The sequence below is a fragment of the Trichomonas vaginalis genome, chromosome IV (genome assembly GCF_026262505.1).
Source record: "Trichomonas vaginalis G3 chromosome IV, whole genome shotgun sequence".
Lineage (NCBI taxonomy): Eukaryota > Parabasalia > Trichomonadida > Trichomonadidae > Trichomonas > Trichomonas vaginalis.
Window position 1 is genome coordinate 35,048,293 of NC_067206.1, and position 23,621 is coordinate 35,071,913.

Genomic DNA, 23,621 nt, shown 5'->3' on the forward strand with positions numbered 1-23,621 from the left:
AAGCATTGAAATATCTGGGTCCAACATATAGACTGCAAGTCTGCTTTCTATTCTCTTGCATTCAAATTTTCGCCATGAACTTAACTGGGTCCCAAGCAGTTCCAGCAGCATTGAAATAATAGTTTACTTCATTGTTGAAGTTTGAGAAACCAAAGTCTAAGTCAACTTTGTCTTTGCAAATTCGCGAATGACGTTTGATTTGTTCCCTTTACGTCTGTAATAGTGAATGGGTCTTGTGTTGGTGCAATGACTAATTATTTTTGCTTGGAGTAAGTTCGATAGAAATTTTTCCTGCCCAGTTTGGCAAGTATCTTAAGAACCTAAGATGAGGAAAGATGACAAAGAACTCTAAGTTTCAGTTTTACTTAGTGGCAGCGTCCATCTGAACCAGAAAGGTTACATAAACTCCTGGAACGTTAGGGTCAAGTCTCTTATTTTCTCAATAGTTGCATACTGTCTGTTTGTTCTCTAGCTTGTTTGCGTCTGTACTTGATCTCAAAGCGAACCCATCATAGTTTGCCCATGTTACTGTTTGAACTAAGTCAACGTTAGAATATATCTTATTATCCTATGAAAATTCTGGGCATCCTCCTTACTGGTGACAGAGACGGTCCAAATGAATTGAAAGCAAAGAAGTTTACAAAACCAATAGCACTTTTCACGGAAGATGCTCTTTTGAAGATTCGTTCGATGAAACCTGCTGGGGCTCCTCAGATTGGTATAACGACAGCTTCCATCGAGCAGATTTTGGCAGCAGGTCAGTAAGTTGTTCTTGAACTGACTTCTCTCCGTCAAATATTGACAGTACGCCAGTTTTGATATAATATTGTATTATAAACTTACCTTTAGAAATATCGGTCAGTTTTGTTGTTATATTTTTGTCTGCTTCAAGAACTTTCACCATCTCGGTTATACCAACTTTCTTTGCTTTATGAAAATATTTTGGTTCAGCAAAGACTGCTATTCTATAACATTTTCCATTGTTTGTATAAAGAACTACTCTGTCAATGAACTTGTATTGTTTGTGTGTGTAAACTTTGTTTTGCTTCAATTCGAAGAGATACTCAAATACGTCCATCTTTTTATTCTAAGTAAAATGTCATTTCCGAAAAATAGAAGCGTAAGTGTTTCAAAAGGTTTAATGGCGGTGGCAGATGTGAAGTTAAATTCACCAACTCAAACAAACAGTCAAAGTGTTGTTGTCAATGTCAAAGAAAGAGATGTTGAAGTGGGGAAACCATACGAGACGAAGATGGTATAACAATTGTTCCTGTAAAAGAACAACCAACATACCCTGAAGTTAGCAGAGACTTAAGTTCTGTTGCAGATATTCGAAACGACTACCAACAACTTAAAGACAAACTTAAAACTCAGGAGAAGATTTGTCAAGCTTTGGGTATAATGTTAAACTTGGTCGAACACAACCCTGTAAAAGTGAACTCATATGTCATCGCACCTCATGAAATTTTGAAAGAACTATTGAAACTTTTGACAGAGGCAGACGATATAAACATCAAAGAAATAGAACCCGACATTGCTTGCTGTGGTGTTTCATATAATGTCATTGACAAGATATACGTTATGAAAGGAGGTGAAACGTTGAACTTAAAATATAGTTTCCCAGACGTCATAAAAATATTTGACGACCACAACATTTCATTAAAATTTACTTGCTAAGTAAATGGCAGAAGACATAGTGGTTTATACTATTACGACTAAAAACCCTGAGTCATATAATTCTATAACAACAAACTTACAAAGTCCTCAAGGACGATATTGTAAACTAACCTTAAACACAATGACGACTAAAGCCTGTTTTGCTCTTTTGACACCAGAAGACTTTGTTGTGAATGGTAAAAAATACTTCTTTGAAGATACTTACTCAGATATACCACCAACAGGTTTTGTTGACTTATTTAATACTTTAAGGACGGATGTAACATGTGCTGCAACTAGAGCAGGTTTCATTATGTTTGGATGTCCGACTGAGTTTACTATAAACGATATGAGCTATAATACAAAACTTATATCTGGTTTTTACTACCAACAGTTTCCTATAACAGGAAAAGGTGTCATACAAGGAATGTCTGTTCCATTGACTTTAAGCACACCAATTTTATATATTGTTTCAAACTTAGGTTCAAAGTGCTATTCGAATGTCGACAGAAACTACTATGACCAAAAGATACTCATGCGTATAAACAACACTTTCTCTGCTGGTTTGCCTATTGTTCATTCGAATGCAGAGTTTTCAGCTTTAGTAAACTCAAACACTTTAGCAAACATAAACTTAACCTTAGTTCGACGCAAACTTTGTTCCTGTAAAACTTTTATGTCCTATGTATTTGTCAATGACGGCAGAAAGTTTCGAATTGGAAGATGCAACTGGTGAAAGTATTGTACTACAAGAACAACTTCAACAACAAATAGCTCAAGAACAACAAATGCAACAAATGGAACAAATGCAACAACAAAGTCAAGAATAAAAAATATTTTTTTTTATTTTTATAAAAATGTACAGAATAGACGTTTCAGATTTTTATGACTTCCAAGCCTTCAAAATATGTGTCCATTTAGAGACTATAACAAAGCAGTCGAGAATTTGAAACGTTTAGTCATTTATGTTGACTCTGCCCCAGAATGTTATGTCATGAAAGAATGGGATGTTGTCTTTAACAAACAAGAGCAACAATAGTTTCAGAACAAGAATGTAGACAAAACTTAAGAAAATAAAAGTCGTACAAGTTGGCATGAAGATGTTAGATGCTTGGGATATCTTATTGTCAAAGTTAGAAGATTTTTCAGTTCGAGGTATAAAGTTCTATACACCATCTCCAAACTTCTATTCTATCTTCACTGGATATAAATACGAACAAGTAGAATGGAAAGAAAATGTTATAGAAGCTTGGTTAGACCATGTCAAAGAAATTATATGCAATGGAAACGAAAGAGTCTATGAGTATATCTTATGTTGGTTTGCAAACATCTTACAACATCCAAGTGCTAAAAATGAAACTGCTCTCATTCATAATTGGAAAACAAGGAACTGGTAAGAACACTTTCTTTACAGATATTTTGTGCAAACTGTTAGAGGGCTATTCGAACCCTAATATGACAAACTTAGAAAACATCTGCGGTAAATTTAACTCTTCAATAGAGAATATGAAACTTATAGTATGTAACGAACTTCAAAGTATAGATACAACAAAAGTTTTGAACTCAGATGCTTTGAAGAGTCTTATAACAGACAAAGTTGGAGTTGTTGAAAGAAAATATAAAGACCAAAGAGTTTGTGAAAATGTTGCAAACTTCGTCATGGTTTCAAACAACGCTGTTCCGATGAAGTTAGAAAGTTCTGACAGAAGATATGTAGTTGTCAGAACGTCAGATTCTCATATGCAAGATACAGAATATTTTGACGACTTAGCAGAAACTTTGACACCTAACTTTTACAACCACTTGTTCTCATATTTTATGACATTAGATATTTCTAAGTTCAATCCAAGACAAATTCCACATACCGAAGAAAGACAAACATTGTTAGAAGCAAACAAGAGTGTATATGAACTGTTTATAGATGAGACTAACTTTGAGTGTTTAGATGAAAGGTCATTGTACGACTCGTATAAACAATATTGTCAAGAGTATGGTTATATGACAGCATCTAAACGAACATTCTTGGCAAATGTCAAAAATCTTTTAGATGTTCAGAACGGCGTATATACAAAGAAAAATTTTTCTGAGTAAATTTTAAAAAATATTTTTTTATCCGATAGAAAAGATGACGAAATTCATCTCAGTCAACAAGTACATGTCAGACTTAAAGAAGAACTAGACCCATTCGCTTATTTGAATGTTTACTTCTACCATTTTGAAAAGTCTACATTTGACAAAGTTTGGAACATCGAACCAGTTAAGTTTGCTATTGTGACTAAAAATGGTGCGAAATTTGAAGACTTAGACATAGAAGGTTTGTTAGCAGTCAAAGAAAATTTTGACAGAAGGTTCTCAAACCTTAAAGAAGGCAAAGCATACAAACTTGTTATACCTTATGAACCAAAGAAAGCAGACGACTATGAATATTATGAGTCTAAGATAGTTGAAGTTCAAGGTAAATTGGGTAAAAAGATTTTAGAGTCTAAGCCAGTTTTGCTCCTAAAGAGGAAGAGAACATTGACATTGACCCAGAAATGTTCTAAAAATAAAATTTTATTTTTACATGTCAAATTTCTTTTTCTCTGGAACTGGTTCAGGTTCTTTCTTCTCTTCTTCTACTTTCTTTTCTTTCTTTTCTCTCTTCTTCTTCTTTTCTGGTGGAGTTATGTCAAATTTCTGAACCATATTTATGTAAAAGTTCTTTGTCCTTTAATAGCTCTTCTATTCTGTTTTCTATTTCATCTTCAAGAACAGCGCATGTGCCTTCTTTGCATTCTAAGAACTTTTGTTGGACTTCATCTTTCCAATCGGCGTCATCTCTGTCAACAAGTCTGTCATTGACAAATTTTAAGACTGCTCTTTGTAATGTTTTATGGTTCTTGTCATATTCCCAGAAACAGAACTTTAGAACAAATTCACCTTTCTTGTTTACACTATGTAAGATTTTATGGTCGACAGATGTTTTAGAGTCGAAAAGTTTGTCTCGAATATAGATAGCGAAATCGCTAGACATTTTCTAAAAGATAAAAATTTTAATTTTTCTAAAAATATGTTAGAAAAAAAGTTTGCTGACATTGACAAGAAATTTGAGAATGTTTTGAACAAGAACAAGAGGAAGTTAGAAAATGCTCAGATAAAACCCATACATGACAAGTTCTTATTTGCTCAGAATGGTATAACAGGTCTAATTGCACCACCTGGGTCGGGTAAGACTTTCACTTATCTTAAAATGGCTGCACAACAACAAGAACTAGATGAGAAGAACCCATTCTATGAGTTAGTAGTCATTTGTAGTACTTCTGGTCATTTGACAAACCGTAAATTCGTTCAAAGATATTATAAAGAAGTCTAAGTTAGTATGTATAAAAGACTCTGAGTTGTTAGATTGGATAAAGAAGTACCAAAGAAGAGTTTTGAAGTACAATGCTATAAATGAGTATGTCAATTCGAAGTTTAAAGACCCAAATGAGGAAATGCAGAGAATATTAGAGAAGAAACACTTCAGAAACAAACAGAAAGAGATAGAATACATTTCGAAGAAATTGCAATCTTACGATTGGAAACTTACCCTCACAGATGTCTTCTTATCTTAGATGATTTCGCCTCTCATCCTTTGTTAAAGACAGAGAACAAGATATGTGTCGAATTCTTAAGAAGCTCAGACACTTCAACATCTCTGTTGTCATTTGTGTACAGACAGCAAAGAGTTTAAGTAAGGATGTTAAAAGAATACTTACTGATATCATACTTTTCCCTGGATTGTCCGAAGACGATTTCATGGAACTTATGAAAGAGTCCATGGCAGGTAAGTTTGACAGACATGAACTCTGGGAGAAGTACAAAGTCATACAAACCCTCATACTTCTTTCAGAATTCACATCTACGCGAACAAAGTTTCAAATTGTAAAAAGTCAAGCTGAAAATAAAGAGTTCATCTACTCTACTTGTTTAAGTTGTCAAAATACTCTGTTATTTTTCACGATTTTCATGAGTTTTGGCTACCCCTGTAAAAGTCGGTCTAGAGAAATTTCATGAAATTTGGTCATTTTCAGCAAAAAATATATTTTAGGTGAAGAGGTGAGATTTCACCTCTTTTTTCACCTGTTTTTTCACCTCAGTTTATTTTATAAGCGTTTCACATGGTAACGTTATTTTTAAATTTTGTGAAAACTCAACGGTTTGACACAAGCCCTAAAAATTATTTTACTCAGAATTTTGTTGCTGAATTCAATAAAAATATATTTTAGTGAAGAGGTGAGATTTCACCTCTTTTTTCACCTCTTTTTTCACCTGTTATTTTATAAGCGTTTTACATGAATTGTATGATGTATATTTGAAATCCTAAACAATTTCGTAGCTTCTATTTCTTCTGTCAGTACATCGAATGTTTTAACGATACCGAAAGTTTCTTTATACTTCTTCTTGACGTCAGATAGAAGGAAATCGTCAGCAGTTGGATAGTTTTTGTTCAGAAATGTCAACATGTCCATTTTATCTTCTGCTGGTTTCTCTGTTCTTTCTTTAAATCTGCATAGTCGTTTCGCATACGTTCTATCTCTTTGACGAGTAGTTATATTTCCTCATTGCTGCTTTACATTTAGAACATTGTGGGTTCATTTTAGCATTGTACATTGAAATTTGACCTGCAAGTAAACTAAGGCGTCAATGGTTTTCTTTAACTCAAAAGTTGCTGGTTTTATTTGTTCGTTCCATACTTTACCTCTTCTATCTTTATCTCTTATCTGCCATACACATTTTGCAACCAACGAAACAAAGTTGTCGTAGGTCTTAAATTCTTCAGATTTATATATGTCAGAAACATTTTTATATACCATATCGCAGTCTTTGTCCATGACTTTGTGGTTGCAATGAAATCCAAGAAAACTCATAGTTTACCTTTCGTATGAACTTCTTTATTTCTACCGAGTCAGTTGCTTTGACTTCTATTTCATCGAATTCAGGAATAGTAAGCTTTTGTTGTTGTATTTCAGGAAGTTTAGGTAGATGGTCAATAATATCCTGCATTTCATAAAGATACTGTTCATTTGTTTCATTTTCGCACTACAGTCTAAATCTCCTTGGAGAAGTTCTTGCTTTATCTTCTGGATTGTTGTTTCGAAAGTATATGAAGAAGGAATGAAGCTTTTCATCTCTACTAACATTGAAGTTGGGTTCATGACTAAAGAGTTTGGTGCTGTTGTTGCTACATGTTCTTACAATAAAAATAAAAAAATATTTTTTAAAAAAACCAACTTTTTTTATTTCGGGAAAAATTCATGAGGTGAAAAAAGAGGTGAAAAAAAGAGGTGAAATCTCACCTCTTCACCTAAAATATATTTTTATTGAATTCAGCAACAAAGTTCAAATTGTAAAAAGTCAAGCTTGAAAAATCTAAAGTGTTTAGTCTTAGTAAGATGGTAGCTTCTTAAAGCATATGCCGTCCTTGAGTTTTATGTACGTGAAGAGAAGTACAATGAATTCAATTACGAGTACAATTGCAATGACAACTAAGGCAACTATTTTTGTCTTTTGCCAGCAAGGGTACTTCTTCTCTTCCAATGGTTCGGAGAACTATACTCACTCATGAGAAATGCCAAAACGGTTTAATAGAAAAAGTGTCATTTTTTCATGTCCGAAGACTCGAAGGTGCAACACTTCCAAAATACCGACGAACTCAGAAGAGCAGCATGGCAGTATCTTCTTGACAACTTCTTTGAGTTCTCCAGGTACACCTTGGAAAATGCTGAAGAACTCCGACACAGAGAATTTGGAGAAATTGCACTCCAATACTACCTTGACAAACAAAGGGTAAACAAAGGGTAAAATAAGACTAAAAACTTAACGTTTAAAAAGTGACATTTTTATGAGCTCCGAGTCACCGAGAAAACTTGGTCAGATGTTAGCAGCTTACTTCCCTGAGGAGGATGGAAGCGTTACATACGTAAGGTTCAAAAACAACGAACCTGGAATTGCGTACCAAATTCGCAATTACATGACCATGGAAGAGTACGAAAGGTTTCTACAAGAGAAACCAGCTCTAAACAACTCAGAAAAGAAAGAGTAAAAAGTTTAACTCGTAATTGTTTATTTTTTTACTTGTATGGGCAAGCTGCAAGAATGAAGTCGACTATCTCAGTCTTTGTCTTGACCAGTTGGACTGCTCTTGCGAGTACGTCTGTTTTGCGGTCTCCAGCTGGTGTCTGACCTTCGTAATTGCGCATGTTCTTGAGAGCTCCAACTGTAAATGGCTGTAAGATGAAGAGTCTCTCAGACTGCTTGAGGTAGTCTTCACGGTCACGAACCGAATCTGTGGTACGAGTCGAATTGGTCGACCTTAGGGAAGAGACTGAAAGCCTGTCATCTTCCATAGGGGCTGTGGCATACTCTTTGCGTAAACGGTTCAGACCTTCTTCGAACTCTTGGTCTCTCTTCGATTGGGATTGAGATTGGAATTGGGGTGGAGGGTTTGACATGAACATCCAAGGGTTAGGGAAGTAAGGCATGGGTTGAGGAGGGTAGTTTGGAAAGCCTTGTGGTGGGTAGTTTGGAAAGCCTTGTGGTGGGTAGTAACCTTGAGGTGGAAATTGGTAGTAATTCGGAGGTCCTTGTTGGAACTGAGGTTGCTGAGGAGACTGTTGTGGTGCTGGAGCATGCTGTTCCTCTGGCTGTGGAACGGGTTCAGTAGGTGGGACGTCGGACATTCGTTTGTGTCTTAACCGTCTTTGTTCTGAAACAATATAATATTGTCTTGAAAAAGTACAACATTGTCTTGAAAAAGTACAACATTGTCTTGAAAAAGTACAACATTGTCTTGAAAAAGTACAACATTGTCTTGAAAAAGTACAACATTGTCTTGAAAAAGTACAACATTGTTCTGAAAAAGTTCAAGACTTGTTCTGAAAAAGTACAGCTGTACTCAAATTTGAGAGACATTGTACTGAATTTATACAACATTGTTCTGAAAAAGTACAACATTGTTCTGAAAAAGTACAATATTGTCTTGAAAAAGTACAACATTGTCTTGAAAAAGTACAACATTGTCTTGAAAAAGTACAATATTGTACTGACTCAGTATGGAGCTTGACCCCTTAGACGAAGCAATTTATCTAATTGAGGTAAATGAAACCGTGAAGGAATATCTCAGCAAGTGCAAACCAAGCAAGTCCATTGGCTTCTGGTTGTCCAAGAATAGTGTCTTAAAGTTGGAAATTGAAACAGGTGTTGCAATTCAAGTTCCAGAAGGCACTGCATTCGATGATATTAAGGATGTGAAGAAAGAAGCCCTCTTGAAGTTCTTCATGAAACGTCCTTGGATACTACTTCCATATCGTGAGAGCCCAATTCCACGAATTACACAAATTCTCAGAGCACTACTTCACTACTCTGGACAGCCGTTCTTCATAACCTCAGAAGGCGACATCCAACCAATTCTTCAGCCAGTTCAGTAAACATCTCATTTTAACTTCACTTTTTTTTATGTTTTTACTCACACTCGTACTCAACAGGTTTGTGTACAACTATTTCAACTGTGAACCTTGTATTGACCGGTCTTCCTGCAAATGCAAGTTCGGTCAATACACAATTTATGGTGGCAAGAAAGACAGTGGGGAATGTTATTCTGACATCTGTTGTTGCGCTCGAGAGAGAATTGAAATTCCAGACCCAACTCCAACACCAACACTCAAGTTGCCAAAGACTCATGTGAAGAAGAAGCCTTCTGGTAAGTTTCTTATAGCCATATACATGGCACGCTTTGAGTAAAAACATTTTTTTCATTTTTTGAATGAAGCAAGTTAAATTCGTCCCACACCAATCTCAATGGACCGATGAAGAGTTTCAAGCCATGGTTGAAGGCGTTGAGAACGACATAGACGGCGAACTTGAAGGAGCTCAAACCACAATTGCAACCAAAATTGCAGGAGTCAAGGAACAGATAGCTCCACTTAAAGCTACCAAAGCTACTCTTGACCTCATGGATAGTTACCGTTTAGAAGTAAAGAGTGGAATAAGACAATTAAAATTAAAACTTCTAAACTACGAAGCTATACTCCAAAAGTTAGCAGAAATGAGAAGACTTTACCAGAGCTACTTACATGTAAGGGACTTACCTTCAAGCAGTCCGACCAAAGATGAATTTTCTGACATTGTCCCAATTTTGTCCGAAAGTCAGCTCAGATGTTTTGAACTGCTCCCAACATATCCAGAATATGAACGTTTGCCTGAACTCTTCCGCAATCTCAAAAAACGTTTTTTGGTTCTCATGTTCGAACTTTTATCGGAAGAGACAACAAACGTTCAGAAGAAGAACAAGATATTATTTTAAACTTGTTGTATGACATAACTGTCATAACAAGCTTTTTGAAGTAAAACCGTCATTCTCAAACCACTTCATTTTTTCGATGTCCGAACAAGCACCGAAGCCAAACTCAATGGCAGATGTCCTTTCAAGGTTGCCAGAAAAGCGCCCAGTTCAAATTCAAATTGCCCAATTGAAAGCTCATCTGACAAACACCGTGAAGACTCTCCAAAGTAGTCTTATGGAAGAGATGACCAAGCTCAAAGCCGATGTCCTCATGAACCAAGCTTCCAATGAGAAATGCCTGAATGATTTGACGGAAACCTTGCGCATTTACGCGAGAGAGAACCGAGACCTTGCCAGACTCATCTACCGTTTCTTCGAAGAGATAGACGCCATCTGGAAGGTACTCGGAAAGGACAGAACATGCAACACCGTACTTCGTGAACACAGAATTGAAGAAGGAATTGTCGAGGAAGAAGAGAAACACGAAGAGGAAGAAGAAGAAGAAGAAGAGAAACACGAAGAAGAGGAAGTTTGGGCAACCCTTGTTGCCGATGACGGTTACGAAATTTCCCAACCCTACCCATACCAAATCCGCAACAAGGAGACAGGCAAGGTTCTTACCCCAGTCCTCAACAACTTGGGACACTTGAACCTTACCCTTCGGAATTACGGTACAATTTCCATGGGAAGGCTTGTCGGTATGCAATGGGTTCCAAATCCAGACAAGAAGACGAGGGTCAGACACATTGACGGTGACAAGCTCAACAACCGTAAGGAGAACCTCGAGTGGTTCTAAGAGTAAAAAAATTTTATTTTAGGGGGAAACCCCAAGTAAATTTAGGTGTTTATTTGGATAAGTATGTGAAATTAAGGTCAATTTGCAAAATTAGTTCCCGACCTTTGAATTGGACTCTTTCGTTCTCCCAGTTGCGTAGGAGGTCGTCCCAGAGGAGTTGGTAGATTTGCCAATCCAAGGACGATTTGTCCTCCCAGGCATTGAGGATGTACTGCTCGTAGAGTCTCATGACCTCTCCCTTGCACCAGACACCCTCTCCCTTGGAACGTAAGGCTTCTTCGAAGTGCTCGAATGCGATTGGCTGCTTGACCATCTGAAATGACACTTTTTGTCCGTTTGGTCAATGTTTGTGTCTCGTGCCATAGTCGACGAAAATACAAACAAACAGGTTATATATGAGTTTGAGACCAAGAATGGTGTAACTCGACCTGTCCGATTCAAATTCGAATAAAAATTTTTTACTTCATGCAATGTTTTATTTCTGTGCCGTCTTCAAGTATGCCCCAGTACTTCCTTTTCGATATTACATGAACTTCGGTGAAAATTTTGTCCAATTTGAATTGACCCATCTTTTCACCGACCATGCCCATTTCAATGAGTTTGTTGTATCCTTCTTCGTTCGTCATGAGTGCGTCAATGTTCTCATAGTAAACCACAACTTTCGATTTGACTTCGGAGAAGAATTTGTTGTAGTTGTCAAGGACTGCCTTTGCGAACTGAGGGTAAGACCAATGTTCGACAATAGGTTTTAATGTGGTTACTAAGCCACTTTGACCTTGAGTGAATTCGTATTTCAAAACAAAAGGGGAGAACCTTTCAACAAAGTTGTCGACCTTCTCATAGTGTTTACTCTTCATCTCTTGAGGTTTCTTAATGGAATATCCCCATGTCGAATTCATAAGCAATTTGAGTGTCATTGCAAGTTTGGGGTTTGAAGCTTTCCTAATATCATACAGTTGTTGTATGACTTTTCCAACTGTATAGTTCCTTCCTGGGAACTCACCATCTTCGTTTGGAATTCCAGTCGGGATATATTGGACGAACCTCATGTACGCAGCGTTAAGGTCGACATAGTATATCTTTTCATCTGAGTCGAACTTGTCGCAACCAATGGGTCCAGTTCGTGGAAATTCAAGTGAGTCTCTTATCTTCTGAGAAACTTCTCCTGTTATCTCATAAACATCGTCGAAGCAACCTGTTTCATATAAAACCTTCTGACCTAACTCCGATGCTCTCCAATACAATTTGACGTCAATTGGATGTCTCAATGGAAGTTTGTTTATAGCATCTTGAAGTTCTTGCAACCTCATTGGAAGTTCTTCTGGTTCAGGTTGGTATCCGAACAATCCAACTCCTTTTGGAACAGTGTACTTCTTTTGTGCTATAACTTTGTCTGGAACAACTTTTGGTCTTACCAACAATGAAAAGTTTGTTTCATCTTTTGGTACAAAAGTTTCTGTCAGCTTGTCATCTGGAATTGGTTCCAACAAACCTTTCTCGAAAAGAATGTTAACAGCTCTGACAATGTTGCATTTGCCTTTTCCGAACAATGGGTTTGTAAGACTTTCGTTCAACATGAAGTGGTTGTGGACAATTACAATCTTCAACCATGGTAAGTCTTTGTCAACAACATAGTCGTCATGTGAAGAACCTTTCTCAGTCGGAATGTTGACTCGGATATTCACATTTGCCAACGGTGCAATCTTTGACAATTGACCTCTGAGAATGTACCTTGTCTTCACACATGACTCAAGATACTTCATCTTCTCTTCTGAAACAAGACCAGAGTTCCTGAGACATGTAAGAATGCAAGGTTCATTGACAATTGTTTCAATTGAATTGTAAATTCCATACCTTGTCAAGTCAATGTCAGACTTATTTATGAAGGGGAAGTATCCAGCATGTTGTCTGACTGCTTGAGGGTTAGGTTGGTACCATTCGAACTTGACACTTGCAATTCCTTCAATTGCATTCAAAATGTCTGAGTCGGAGTCAACCATTTGTTCTCTCTTTGTAGTCTTGAAAGCGTCAAGAAGTTGTGCGGCTGTTGTGACATTGCCATGTGCATAGTAAATGTGACCGTCCAAATCTGTTACGGTTAGTCTGAGATTGTATCCTTTCTTATTTCCGTCTTGAATTGCAGCAAGTACACCCATGAAGCCTTCTTTGTTCTTTCCTTCGTCAAAGTTTACTGTAAAGGTTCGACCAGATGTAATTTGACTTCTAACTTCACGATACTTCTCATATGCATATCTTGTTCTTTCCATGGGAGCATGTTTGTCTTCACCCTTCCCTTTTTTCCTTCTCAAAGGATGCAATTGTTCGTCATGTTTCCAGTAGAATCTGGCAAAGCCGTCGTGTCCTTCAACTTGAGGCTCAGAAACATCGAAAGGCATGTCCATAAGACGTTCTTCTTCTAACCTCTCTAACCTGTTTGGATAATTTGCGCGTGCTGTTTCCAAGTCCATTTCATAGGTCAGACCAGCCAGTTTGTCATAGACTTTTATGGGTCTTCCCTTCCTATATTTAAACTTCTTTGAAACTTTCCAACCATATCTTTCTAACTCTGCTTTTATTCTAGCAGACCTTCTATCCATTCTATACGGGGGCATTTTTATAAAAATAAAAAAATATTTTTTTTTCTTTACTTTACATAACCGCCTGCTGCCATAAGTCTTTGACGCCAACCCATACCAGCTAATGAAGGTTGACTTGGTTTAGTTTGGAAACTAACCTTTGGTTTTGGTTTATCTTCAGTTTTTGGCTCACCTTCTTCTATCGGTTTTTCGTCACTTTTTGGTTCCTCTGACTTTACTTCACTTGCAGGTTTAGTTGTGTCGTCAACATCTTCATAAATATCATATGCCATTTGTTTTTGTTTTCCTTTCAACTTTTTGTGTTTGTTGTAAAGTTTAGAATATTTCGACTCTAAGTCAATGAGATGTTCTATAATGAACTGTTGGTCAGTGAAGTAAACTTTTCCATCTGTTGTCTCGAAAGCTCCTTCAGACTTCAATATTTTATTTGTGAGAGTCTGTTTCTTTTTTGAGATACTAGCCGTTCCATTTCTATGAAAAGTGACTTTATAGTTAGGGTTTGTATTTCCAGACCTGGCACTTTCTATTATTGAATTTTTCTCTTCATCTGTAAGTTCTTTGACAGGTTTTGACAATGGTTCTGAACTTTTTGTTTGTGGTGTCAAATCTACCGTTTCAACTTCTTCGGTCATTTCATCTCAGTAAAAAATTTTAGTTTGTTTTGTTTTCAACTGGTTGTTTAGGTTTTTTAAGTCGGTCTAAAACTTCCTGAGGTATAGGAAGGACTTGAACAAACACGTGGTTGTGTAACTGCTGGAAGCCGACAAATCCATCTTGAGCCCATTTGTCTCAATGCTGTATTGTTCATTTCATCTCAGTAAAAAAATTTACATTCCCACGTTTGAGGTGGTTGCGGTTGGTTGTTGTTTACCCACTGTTGTGCATGGTTATATCCTCTGTTAAAGAATCTTTCACCTTGGTCCATATAGTGCCCTGCTTGGTTATAGTAGTCATTTGCTTTGTTATAGTAGTTTCCTGCTTGTCTTCCTACATTGTCCATCCATCCTTGAACTTTTCCTCTTGTTTCAGGATTTGGAATAAGATTTGCTGCATCTCGTGCTACCTCCCAACCTTTCTGTACAGTTTGTATAATAGGTTGTGCTTTCTCTTTCAGTATACCTAATGTACTCAAAATCTTCCTTCCAATTCCAAATGCACCTCTGGCTATTGTTCCCACTGCGGGCAAAAATCTGGATGCAACTCCTGCTAATGCGCCAAATAAACCCATTTCTTATGGGTTAAAAAATGACGAATCCAAACAAGGACCCCTATGTTTCTAAAGCGACAAAGAAAGCACTCATGATAAAAATCTTTAGTTCAACACCAAATGCTTGGTTTATGGATATCTTGGAAAACATTCCGAGGTATAGAAGATGGACCACCATACTGGCTAATATTTGTTGGTCAAAACACAAGATACTGTGAAGCCATACCATTACAGTCCAAAAATATTTTAGATGTGAAAACTGCTTTGACAATATTCGTTGACAAATACCATCCAACAAAACTGACATCTGACTGTGAAAGTTCTTTCAAATCAGACGATATTAAAAACTATCTGCGTTCAAAAAATGTAAACCAATATTTCATTGTCGACCAAAACCATTCTGCTCTTGGTGTCATTGACAGTTGTATAAAAATCTTAAGAGACTTAAATCAACCACAAGGTGGTGAGGTAGATGAAATGTCATATGACGACAAATATAGACACTTCTCCATGGCAAAGATGAGACAAGTTTTAAATATTTACAATAACCGTAAACAAAAAGGTTTGGGAAACCACTCCCCTGAAGAAATGAAAAACAACCCTGACTTAGAGAAAGACTATATATTTAATAGTTTAGTCAAAAGAGACAAACAAGAAAGAATGCCAGGCTTCAAACTTCAGAAAGGTGACAAAGTAAAAATAGAAATACCTAAACGCGACCCATATGAAATACTATTGACTATGACAACAATGGGAACTCGACAGGTACTCGCATTCGTGTTCGTAAAAATAGAAGAAAGTATACAAGAAATATTATGAAGTTTTAGGCAAACATGGCAAAATGTACAGACTGCAAGCAGAAGATAAAACTACTATTGTCAGACCTCGTTTCAAACTTGTTAAGGTTCAAGGTGGTATACTTTCAAAGACAGTTCCTAACAAATATAAGACAACTCCTGACGAATATGCTAAAGAAGTTGAAAATGACGACTAAGCATTTCTATACCATGCGTAAACTGTCATGTAGGTGGCATGTAGTCTTTACTCTGTCCCGTTGTTTGCGTATATCCTGAAACGCGATGTGTATGGTTTCCTTCTCCCTGTGTGCTACCCCAGAAACAATTTATAGCAAACTGAACGTCGTCTTTAACATCATATCCTTTACCTTTTTTCATTGCTGACCAATCCCAAAATCTATGCTTATGCCAACCTGCTTCAGATGTACTTAAATCTATGTAGTGACTGTGTGCAGGTAGGTTTTCACCTGAAATCGTTTTACTTCCACCTGTTTCCTTTGAAGAGTTTGCACAATACAAAAACCTGTCGACTATTTGAGTCCAAGTTCCGAGACCAAGTACTACTTCTGGTCTGGTAGAGTTCATTGACGTGTAAATAGAACCTATAGGATATAGTGTTTGAAGTATTTCTGTCTTTAACGTTTGAAGCTCTGTTTTGTCAGCTTTTTTATCATATAAATCTTGAGCAGTGAATTTAACTTTGTTTTCATCCTCCATGACATAGACATTTCTACATCTAATGTATTTCATCGTCGTTATGTCATCCTCCGATGTTAAACCTTGTGGAAAGTTAGGAGGTTTCCAATTTAATACATCCCCACCAGTTCCATCAGGTTCTTCAACCGTTCCTGCAATATTTTCTATACCAACAGTTGCGAAGAAATCGTGTGTATGTCCAACGTCACTTTTCCTGTTTAAGGTTTCTTGTAAGTTTGTAATATTTGCAATGGTATGTGTATGAGTCTTTTTAGAATATTCTTTGTCAGCTCTTGTCACTTCACTTGACATTTTATTGTCAACATATGTTTTATCCGCTTTGTCATCTAACATTTCTTGAAGTTCATCTACGTCATAGATGTTATGTGTATGATGTTTTTGTGGGTATGTTCTATCTGTCCATGCGAGAATATAGTCTCTTGTTGCATCTACATACTCTTTGTCAGCTTTGTTGTCAACATCTGCTTTCAAAAGAAGTTCATCTATAGGTTTCTCGTTTAAAGTTCTTTTTGTTGGATTTATACAAACAGTATGGTTCTTACTGTCTTGAAATAGAAACTCGTCTGTCATTGGGTTTAATGTCAGTTTTAAGTTTCCTTCTTTCAATGACTCAGATATCTTAGAATAGTTTGAAAAGTTTGTTGTGTTCTTATTTAGAGCTTGTACAATGAGTTGTCGGTTGTGTTGTATTTCTCTCATAGACGCTGTTTCTTTCGACATTTTTATTCTAGATAAAATATGCTTTCAATAGAAAAAGAAAATTCAAGAGTTGCTACAACTAAACCATTAGATGAACTTTTTACGAATGTCGGTCAAAAGTTTGAGACAGAGACCGTAAAGCATGAAGGCTATCGTTTTGACTACCCATTGAGATGGTTAAGAGACCCATCCGTCACAAAAGCTGTTGGCTTTCGTAGAATGAAGTTCATTTCAGAAGCCATACATGGTTTCCCATTTACGGTCGCTTTTGAAGTTCGATACTATAACAAAGAGAAACGTATGTATGAGAAATTTGAACAGGGAAAACTTTTACAAGTTAGTTTGCTTGTAAATTTAGAAACAACTCTTCAAGCTTTTCAAGAAAAAATAAACGATATCTATCTCGAATATGCAAAACAGTACAACATTGACGAAGGAGAGTACCATCTCGATATTTTATATGACAGGAAAAATGCAACTGTTAAATTCAATAGAATAGAAGACCTTGGAGACAACGTTTATATTTCTACAAAATATAACAACTTGGCATGGTATAGGTTTCTGAGGATGTTAAATCAGCCTGCAGAATATCCAGTACACCCGAACTTTTATGAAGTCGAAAACCCTAATGGAACATATGAAAATGTTTTCGACTCAGATGCTATTATAGTTCATGCTTCATTTTCTGGTGCACAAAACTCTTTTTTATGCTTGGCAAACGACTTTTACGAAAAACCTACAAAGCTATATGAACCGCCGAGTGGAAGTATTTCAGACTTTCAAGTATGGTTTACTACAGATGGAAGAAAGAGAATAATTCCATTATACCACGCGTTTTACTTAGAACTTAGTTTCATATACAACTACTATCGAACGGTAAAAATATGATTTTTTAATACGGTTGAGGTGTTGGATTTGGTTGCCAACTAGACTGTGGTGCAGGTTCAGGCTGTTGTATAACAGGAGCTTGCTCTTCTGGTTCAGGGTCTTTAGGTATAATACCAACGAACTGACCTACTCTTTTGCCAATATTTTTGACTCCGTTCCAAATTCCTCTTCCGACGGTTTTTATTCCATTCCATATACCTCTTCCAACATTTCGAAAGAAGTTTCCTATTCTTCCAAAGAAACCCATTTTACTATATGTAAAAATCTAATGTCCACCTAGTCTCTTACGTTTCCTTCTGAGTTCCATAGCATTCTTTAACTGGAGCTCATACATTCTGTTTCTCCTCTGGTAGAAAACATACTCTGGGTCAACTCCTGTGTTCGCGTCATCTGCATAGAGTTGTTTATATCCCACTTCGGGGTTTGTATAAAACTCTTTCCATCTCATATTTGCATACCATGGTGGTAAGCCTAACGCAGCGTCATTTGACATGGCAGTTTGCATTTGTACATCTGTTGGCACTTGACCATAGTTTGCCATTGCAGTTTGTATTCTAACTTCATTTGGAATATTCTCTGGGTTTGGTTGTCCAGGTTGCTGTGCATTCGCTAAGTTCTGTGCGTCCATTTAATATTAGATAAAAATATCTCTTACGAGTACATATGCTGAACATTTGCAGGCATTGGTTCATCTTCATATTCTCTGTACTTTTCTGCCACGTCAAATAAGTAAATGACACAATGGAAAAAACCTAAAACAAGTAGTCCTATTTCAAACCACATTTACTTACCAATAAAATTTCTTTATTGTGACACTTTCTCCAGTTTATAGGACCTCTCTCATATTCTATCTTGTCATATATAAACTCATAGTCATGTATGTCCTCTAACCATCTCATAACGGTTTCCAAACCACTTTTATCGGATGTAAAGTAAAAGCATGGATGGTTATGTAAAACGTCTAAAGTTTCTAAAGAGTCTCTCAAAGTCCAGTCTACTTGGTATTGAAAATCCCATGTGTTATAGAACGGCGGGTCCACTATAAAGAAAACATTTTCCTTGTCTTTATATTTTTCATACAACTCTGTCCAATGACATCTCACAAACTCTATACCCTCAGTATATTTTTCTATGTCCTCTTTGAAAACATTTGTATAGTTAAGATATAAAACTTTTGACATAAGTGTTTCAATGTCATGAACTCTTATAGCACCACTATATAATAGTCTAGCAGATATACTATCCCAGTCTATATACTCTGCCTTTTTCAAAACCTCTCTGACAGTATTTTTCTTATCTAATGGTATACGTTCCATCTTACCTATAGGTATCTTTTCTTTTAACTCTTTCAATATTTTGTTTGTGTCTGGTATATGTTTGAGACGGTTCATATAGTTGTCGAAGTCATTGCATATAATCTTTGAGTCAGGAAATATTGTATGGCACAAATGAGATATATAGAAACTTCCACCGAACAAGTCTACAAATGTTAGACCATTCGGTAGTTTCTTAAGTTCTCTCAATAGAATATCTTTACATCTACTCTTATTTCCAAAGAAGGGTAACGGTGGTTTTGTAAAATTCATTTTATATATATAATAAAAATGTTTTTTCCTGAAAAGTGACAGAAAAGTGACGGGGGGCTAGAGGGCACGAAGTGCCTGGAAGCCCCACTACCTTTTTTTTTTTTTTTTTTTTTTTTTTTTTTTTTAATATGAGACAAAATTAAAACAAGAATTGAAGATTGTGTATGAATGTGTCATTCTGGGAGACTTGCATAGACAATGTCTCCCACAATGACACATAGCACACAATAACAGTGCACTGTTGCACTTTGTTGACAAAAGATACACAATCAGAAGAAGATTGTGTATGAATGTGTCATTCTGGGAGACTTGCATAGACAATGTCTCCCACAATGACACATAGCACACAATAACAGTGCACTGTTGCACTTTGTTGACAAAAGATACACAATCAGAAGAAGATTGTGTATGAATGTGTCATTCTGGGAGACTTGCATAGACAATGTCTCCCAAAATGACACATATAGATATATAAAAGCATAATATGCTATTTTGTGTTTCAAAGTATTACAAAATGATTCTTCTAAAAGTTGCTCAGTGAACAACAAACACTTGTTATTGTTATAATTCAAGTGAATGTTGTATACAAAGACAACAATTGTCTATCAATTGTTGTCTTTGATTCAACTTTGACAAGAATCACAAATGATTCTTCTCAAAGTTGCTCAGTGAACAACAAACACTTGTTATTGTTTATAATTCAAGTGAATGTTGTATACAAAGACAACAATTGTCTATCAATTGTTGTCTTTGATTCAACTTTGACAAGAATCACAAATGATTCTTCTCAAAGTTGCTCAGTGAACAACAAACACTTGTTATTGTTTATAATTCAAGTGAATGTTGTACACAAAGACAACAATTGTCTATCAATTGTTGTCTTTGATTCAACTTTGACAAGAATCACAAATGATTCTTCTCAAAGTTGCTCAGTGAACAACAAACACTTGTTATTGTTTATAATTCAAGTGAATGTTGTACACAAAGACAACAATTGTCTATCAATTGTTGTCTTTGATTCAACTTTGACAAGAATCACAAATGATTCTTCTCAAAGTTGCTCAGTGAACAACAAACACTTGTTATTGTTTATAATTCAAGTGAATGTTGTACACAAAGACAACAATTGTCTATCAATTGTTGTCTTTGATTCAACTTTATTAAAAATTTTAATTATATCTTTTAATTTATATTTATTTACGTTCACATTTCTTTTATATCCTTTATATTAATATAAAATTTCGGTTGATCCTCACTCTTTTTCACATATTTTTTCAATAAGATACCCAATTTTTGTATTTATTCTGATTAATATTTTTCACTGTTAATTTTATTGATATCTCAAACTATTTCAACATTTAGTTTTTTAAAAACTCTATTTTTTGTTCTCTCTCTCAATTTTCAAAAGTCATTAATTTTGCATTACTTTATTTAAAATATAATTATCATTGGATAAAAACATTTATTATAATGCCATTTTGGATCAATCTTATGATATTTCAAATCTTTTAAAATACACTCATTCATAACAAATAGTTGCCCTAGACATGTGCGTAACCTCTGTGTACGATATTCCAACACCTTACGACCTGTATGCAAGTTTTTAATTATTGAATAAAAAAACAACAACATACCGTACTTCGAGTATAAAACATGTATACCCTAATAAAAACAAAAATTAGGACATATTTGATTTATGATTTCTTTTCACAAATCGAAATTTTGATCTCTCAATTTTAAACATTTTTCAAAAAAAAAACTTATAAATATATTTCTTATTGTATAATATTGAAAAATAAATCATCATCATGGATGAATATTACTAGGACTTCAGAATTATTTATTTTTTCGATCTAAATATAGAAATAATATCTACTCTATATAAAAATAACAATTATTTAATTTTATTGAAATTTTTATTATTTGATTAATATATTTTATGTGATATCTTAAATAGCAATAAAAACTACACCACATAGTTATTCTAGGGTACCTTCATCTACTTCTAGAATTATAGGCTCTGGATTCGAATCTATGGTGCGCTATTGATAAAGTAAATTTCTCCATAGGCCCCCAAAAAATTGACAACCCAGGAATTATAGGGTATTATTTAACAATTTTCATTTTTTTCTTTGAGTAGGGGTAATTTTAGCTAAAAGTGACACACCTGTAAAAAGTGACACACCCGTGAAGGGTGTGATTACCGATCGGTAATTTCGACAGTTTAGAATTTAACATTTTTTATGGAACTGTTGCGAGTTTCATAAAGAATTTAAGGAATATAAGCAAAGATTTGAATCAAAATCTTAGACCTAAGCCGCTCGATTCGCTCGCGGCTTCCGCGAATTACAGATCAGCAAAGATTTGAATCAAAATCTTCGAACTAAGCCGATCGCTTCGCTCGCGGCTTTCTTTATTATTTTAAATTTGCATATTTCCATCAAAAGTTCATAAGGTAAAAAATTTCGTTTATTTTTACTAAGAAAAAAAAGGTTTTTGATAATAAATTTATTTTATTTCGAAAAAGTAGCAATAATCGTAAAAGGGTATTGATAGGCTTGCTAAAGTAACTAATTTTAGCTGTCAAATACTTTTGTATTTTGAAGTAAATTAGTATAAATTTGTTTTTACTTTTATTTCGAAAAAGTAGCAATAATCGTAAAAGGGTATTGATAGGCTTGCTAAAGTAACTAATTTTAGCTGTCAAATACTTTTGTATTTTGAAGTAAATTAGTATAAATTTGTTTTTACTTTTATTTCGAAAAAGTAGCAATAATCGTAAAAGGGTATTGATAGGCTTGCTAAAGTAACTAATTTTAGCTGTCAAATACTTTTGTATTTTGAAGTAAATTAGTATAAATTTGATATTATTTTAACTCCCTTTGAAAACCTCAATTTTCCATACAGAGGGAACGGGAATAGCATCCAATATTCCCTGAGAATGGTTGCGCATTCTCAGTTCCCTCTATATTTCGAACGAAGCTCTCATCGGTCTTTTTTTTTAATACTAAACGTTTTTTTTTCCTGTCACTTTTAGCTAAAATTTGGGTTTGCCTTTATTTTTTCTTAGATATAATTCTATTCATTCAATTTGATCGTCATTTTTCAGTACATGATCGTAATTTTCAATTATTGATCGCGATTTTACTTCAGAATTTGTTCGCAATATTAGTAGTATGATATGATGGGTTTTGTGACTTTTTTTGTAAACGTAAGAATTCATACAATATCGAGCGATTTTGTATCATTTTTTAACATATGAAGTAAAAAATGTATGATTCTGACGGTTTTTATTCTTACGTTTTTGAATAAATCAAGATTTAAAAAATTTTCAAAATTGTAAGACATTTACACTCAGCCCATACATAACGAAATAAAAAAAAATAAAAAAAATTTTATAAAAAATAAACTTTAAAAATTCATGTCTTACATTTTTGAATAATTTATTTTTATTTTGTATGAAATGAGCGTCAAAACTAACAACGTTAAAAAATTAGGATTCACAAACGAGGAAATAAAGGATATATTAGAGGAGGTGGGTTATGAAGTTAGTAAATATTATTTAAGAAATTGTAAAAAATTTGCTGAGTTATTAAATGATTTCGATTATGATGGAAAAATGAATAAAGATGATGTTATAAATTTCTTATATCCCACATCTGAAGAAGAAAAACCTAAAGAACCTGATGTTTTCCCTGAATATTATGAAGAACGGATTAAAGATGATGAATACAATGAAATTGAAAGACTAGAAAAAATAAGAGATGAAATAGATGAAAAAATTAAGGAATTAAGAGAAGTTGAAAAATATAATGAAAATGAAGTAGAGGGTTTAATGAATATCCCAGCTTCAGAATCAGAAGTACAGAAATCTCATGAAGAAAGATATAAAAATTATGTCTCAGAATCAACACAAAATTTATTAGATGGCGAAATAGATGAAACACTTTCAGAAGAAGGCACTAAATTTATACGTAAACATAAGTTACAATTTATTGATAATGAAGAATACCCTTGTATCTTACTTTCACCACCTTTAGATTCCGAAAAATTCAAAAAAGCTCTTAAAAATGTGACATATGCAACTAATACGATTAAGAAAGAAGATCATGATATTTACACAAATTATTATTTAAATAAATGCACAGGTGTTGATAAAGTTTTTGATTTATTAGATAAAATATCAAAAGAAACCATTGGAACATATAAAATTTTGTGTGATTGTGGTTTCATTATTGAAGATACTAATAATGTTTCATATGAAAGAACAACACCGAAGGAAGACGAAGTGGAAAGGTCTATACCATTCGTTATTAAGAACATAAAAGATATGAAAACTTATAAACATTATATTTATTCATTTTTTCAGAAAAAAA

General features: G+C 34.8%; 7 protein-coding genes and 6 pseudogenes across 13 annotated transcripts, besides 8 other annotated features; 7 read left to right on the plus strand and 6 right to left on the minus strand.

Moving 5' to 3' along the window:
* Positions 1-6,862: part of a mobile genetic element that runs on past the window's edge.
* TVAGG3_0223760 (uncharacterized protein) lies at positions 3,112-3,747 on the plus strand (the record flags this gene model as incomplete). Its single annotated transcript, XM_051227050.1, has 1 exon — positions 3,112-3,747. One exon carries the CDS (start codon positions 3,112-3,114, stop codon positions 3,745-3,747), a length of 636 nt encoding a protein of 211 aa, XP_051112036.1.
* TVAGG3_0223770 lies at positions 3,782-4,063 on the plus strand (annotated as a pseudogene). The gene has a single exon. A coding segment is annotated over exon 1 (282 nt).
* Positions 4,216-4,555, minus strand: TVAGG3_0223780 (annotated as a pseudogene). The gene has a single exon. A coding segment is annotated over exon 1 (340 nt).
* On the minus strand, positions 5,955-6,859 carry TVAGG3_0223790 (annotated as a pseudogene). The gene has a single exon. A coding segment is annotated over exon 1 (905 nt).
* A 690-nt stretch (positions 6,863-7,552) lies between the features above and the next one.
* Positions 7,553-7,720, plus strand: TVAGG3_0223800 (uncharacterized protein; the record flags this gene model as incomplete). Its single annotated transcript, XM_051227051.1, has 1 exon — positions 7,553-7,720. One exon carries the CDS (start codon positions 7,553-7,555, stop codon positions 7,718-7,720), a length of 168 nt encoding a protein of 55 aa, XP_051112037.1.
* A 28-nt stretch (positions 7,721-7,748) lies between these two features.
* TVAGG3_0223820 (uncharacterized protein) lies at positions 7,749-8,357 on the minus strand (the record flags this gene model as incomplete). Its single annotated transcript, XM_051227052.1, has 1 exon — positions 7,749-8,357. The coding sequence occupies one exon, from the start codon at positions 8,355-8,357 to the stop codon at positions 7,749-7,751; it is 609 nt and encodes a 202-aa protein (XP_051112038.1).
* Positions 7,749-8,357: a mobile genetic element.
* Positions 8,358-8,729: 372 nt separating this feature from the next.
* TVAGG3_0223830 lies at positions 8,730-9,118 on the plus strand (annotated as a pseudogene). Its single transcript has one exon. A coding segment is annotated over exon 1 (389 nt).
* Positions 9,119-9,132: 14 nt separating this feature from the next.
* TVAGG3_0223840 (uncharacterized protein) lies at positions 9,133-9,417 on the plus strand (the record flags this gene model as incomplete). Its single annotated transcript, XM_051227053.1, has 1 exon — positions 9,133-9,417. The coding sequence occupies one exon, from the start codon at positions 9,133-9,135 to the stop codon at positions 9,415-9,417; it is 285 nt and encodes a 94-aa protein (XP_051112039.1).
* A 22-nt stretch (positions 9,418-9,439) lies between these two features.
* On the plus strand, positions 9,440-10,754 carry TVAGG3_0223850 (annotated as a pseudogene). Its single transcript has one exon. A coding segment is annotated over exon 1 (1,315 nt).
* Positions 10,755-10,863: 109 nt separating this feature from the next.
* Positions 10,864-19,292: a mobile genetic element.
* On the minus strand, positions 11,213-11,617 carry TVAGG3_0223870 (DNA/RNA polymerases family; the record flags this gene model as incomplete). The annotated part of the gene is made up of 1 exon (XM_051227054.1): positions 11,213-11,617. A coding segment is annotated over one exon (405 nt), but the record flags the coding sequence as incomplete, so codon positions are not given.
* On the minus strand, positions 12,751-13,351 carry TVAGG3_0223880 (uncharacterized protein; the record flags this gene model as incomplete). The annotated part of the gene is made up of 1 exon (XM_051227055.1): positions 12,751-13,351. A coding segment is annotated over one exon (601 nt), but the record flags the coding sequence as incomplete, so codon positions are not given.
* TVAGG3_0223890 lies at positions 14,698-15,552 on the plus strand (annotated as a pseudogene). Its single transcript has one exon. A coding segment is annotated over exon 1 (855 nt).
* Positions 17,925-18,107, minus strand: TVAGG3_0223900 (uncharacterized protein; the record flags this gene model as incomplete). Its single annotated transcript, XM_051227056.1, has 1 exon — positions 17,925-18,107. One exon carries the CDS (start codon positions 18,105-18,107, stop codon positions 17,925-17,927), a length of 183 nt encoding a protein of 60 aa, XP_051112042.1.
* Positions 19,293-21,379: 2,087 nt separating the features above from the next.
* Positions 21,380-21,409: a terminal%2Cinverted (terminal inverted repeat of MuDR-3_TvMULE3 transposon ID:TVAGG3_0223910).
* Positions 21,380-22,300: a mobile genetic element.
* Positions 22,271-22,300: a terminal%2Cinverted (terminal inverted repeat of MuDR-3_TvMULE3 transposon ID:TVAGG3_0223910).
* Positions 22,301-22,415: a mobile genetic element.
* Positions 22,416-22,741: 326 nt separating this feature from the next.
* Positions 22,742-23,621: part of a mobile genetic element that runs on past the window's edge.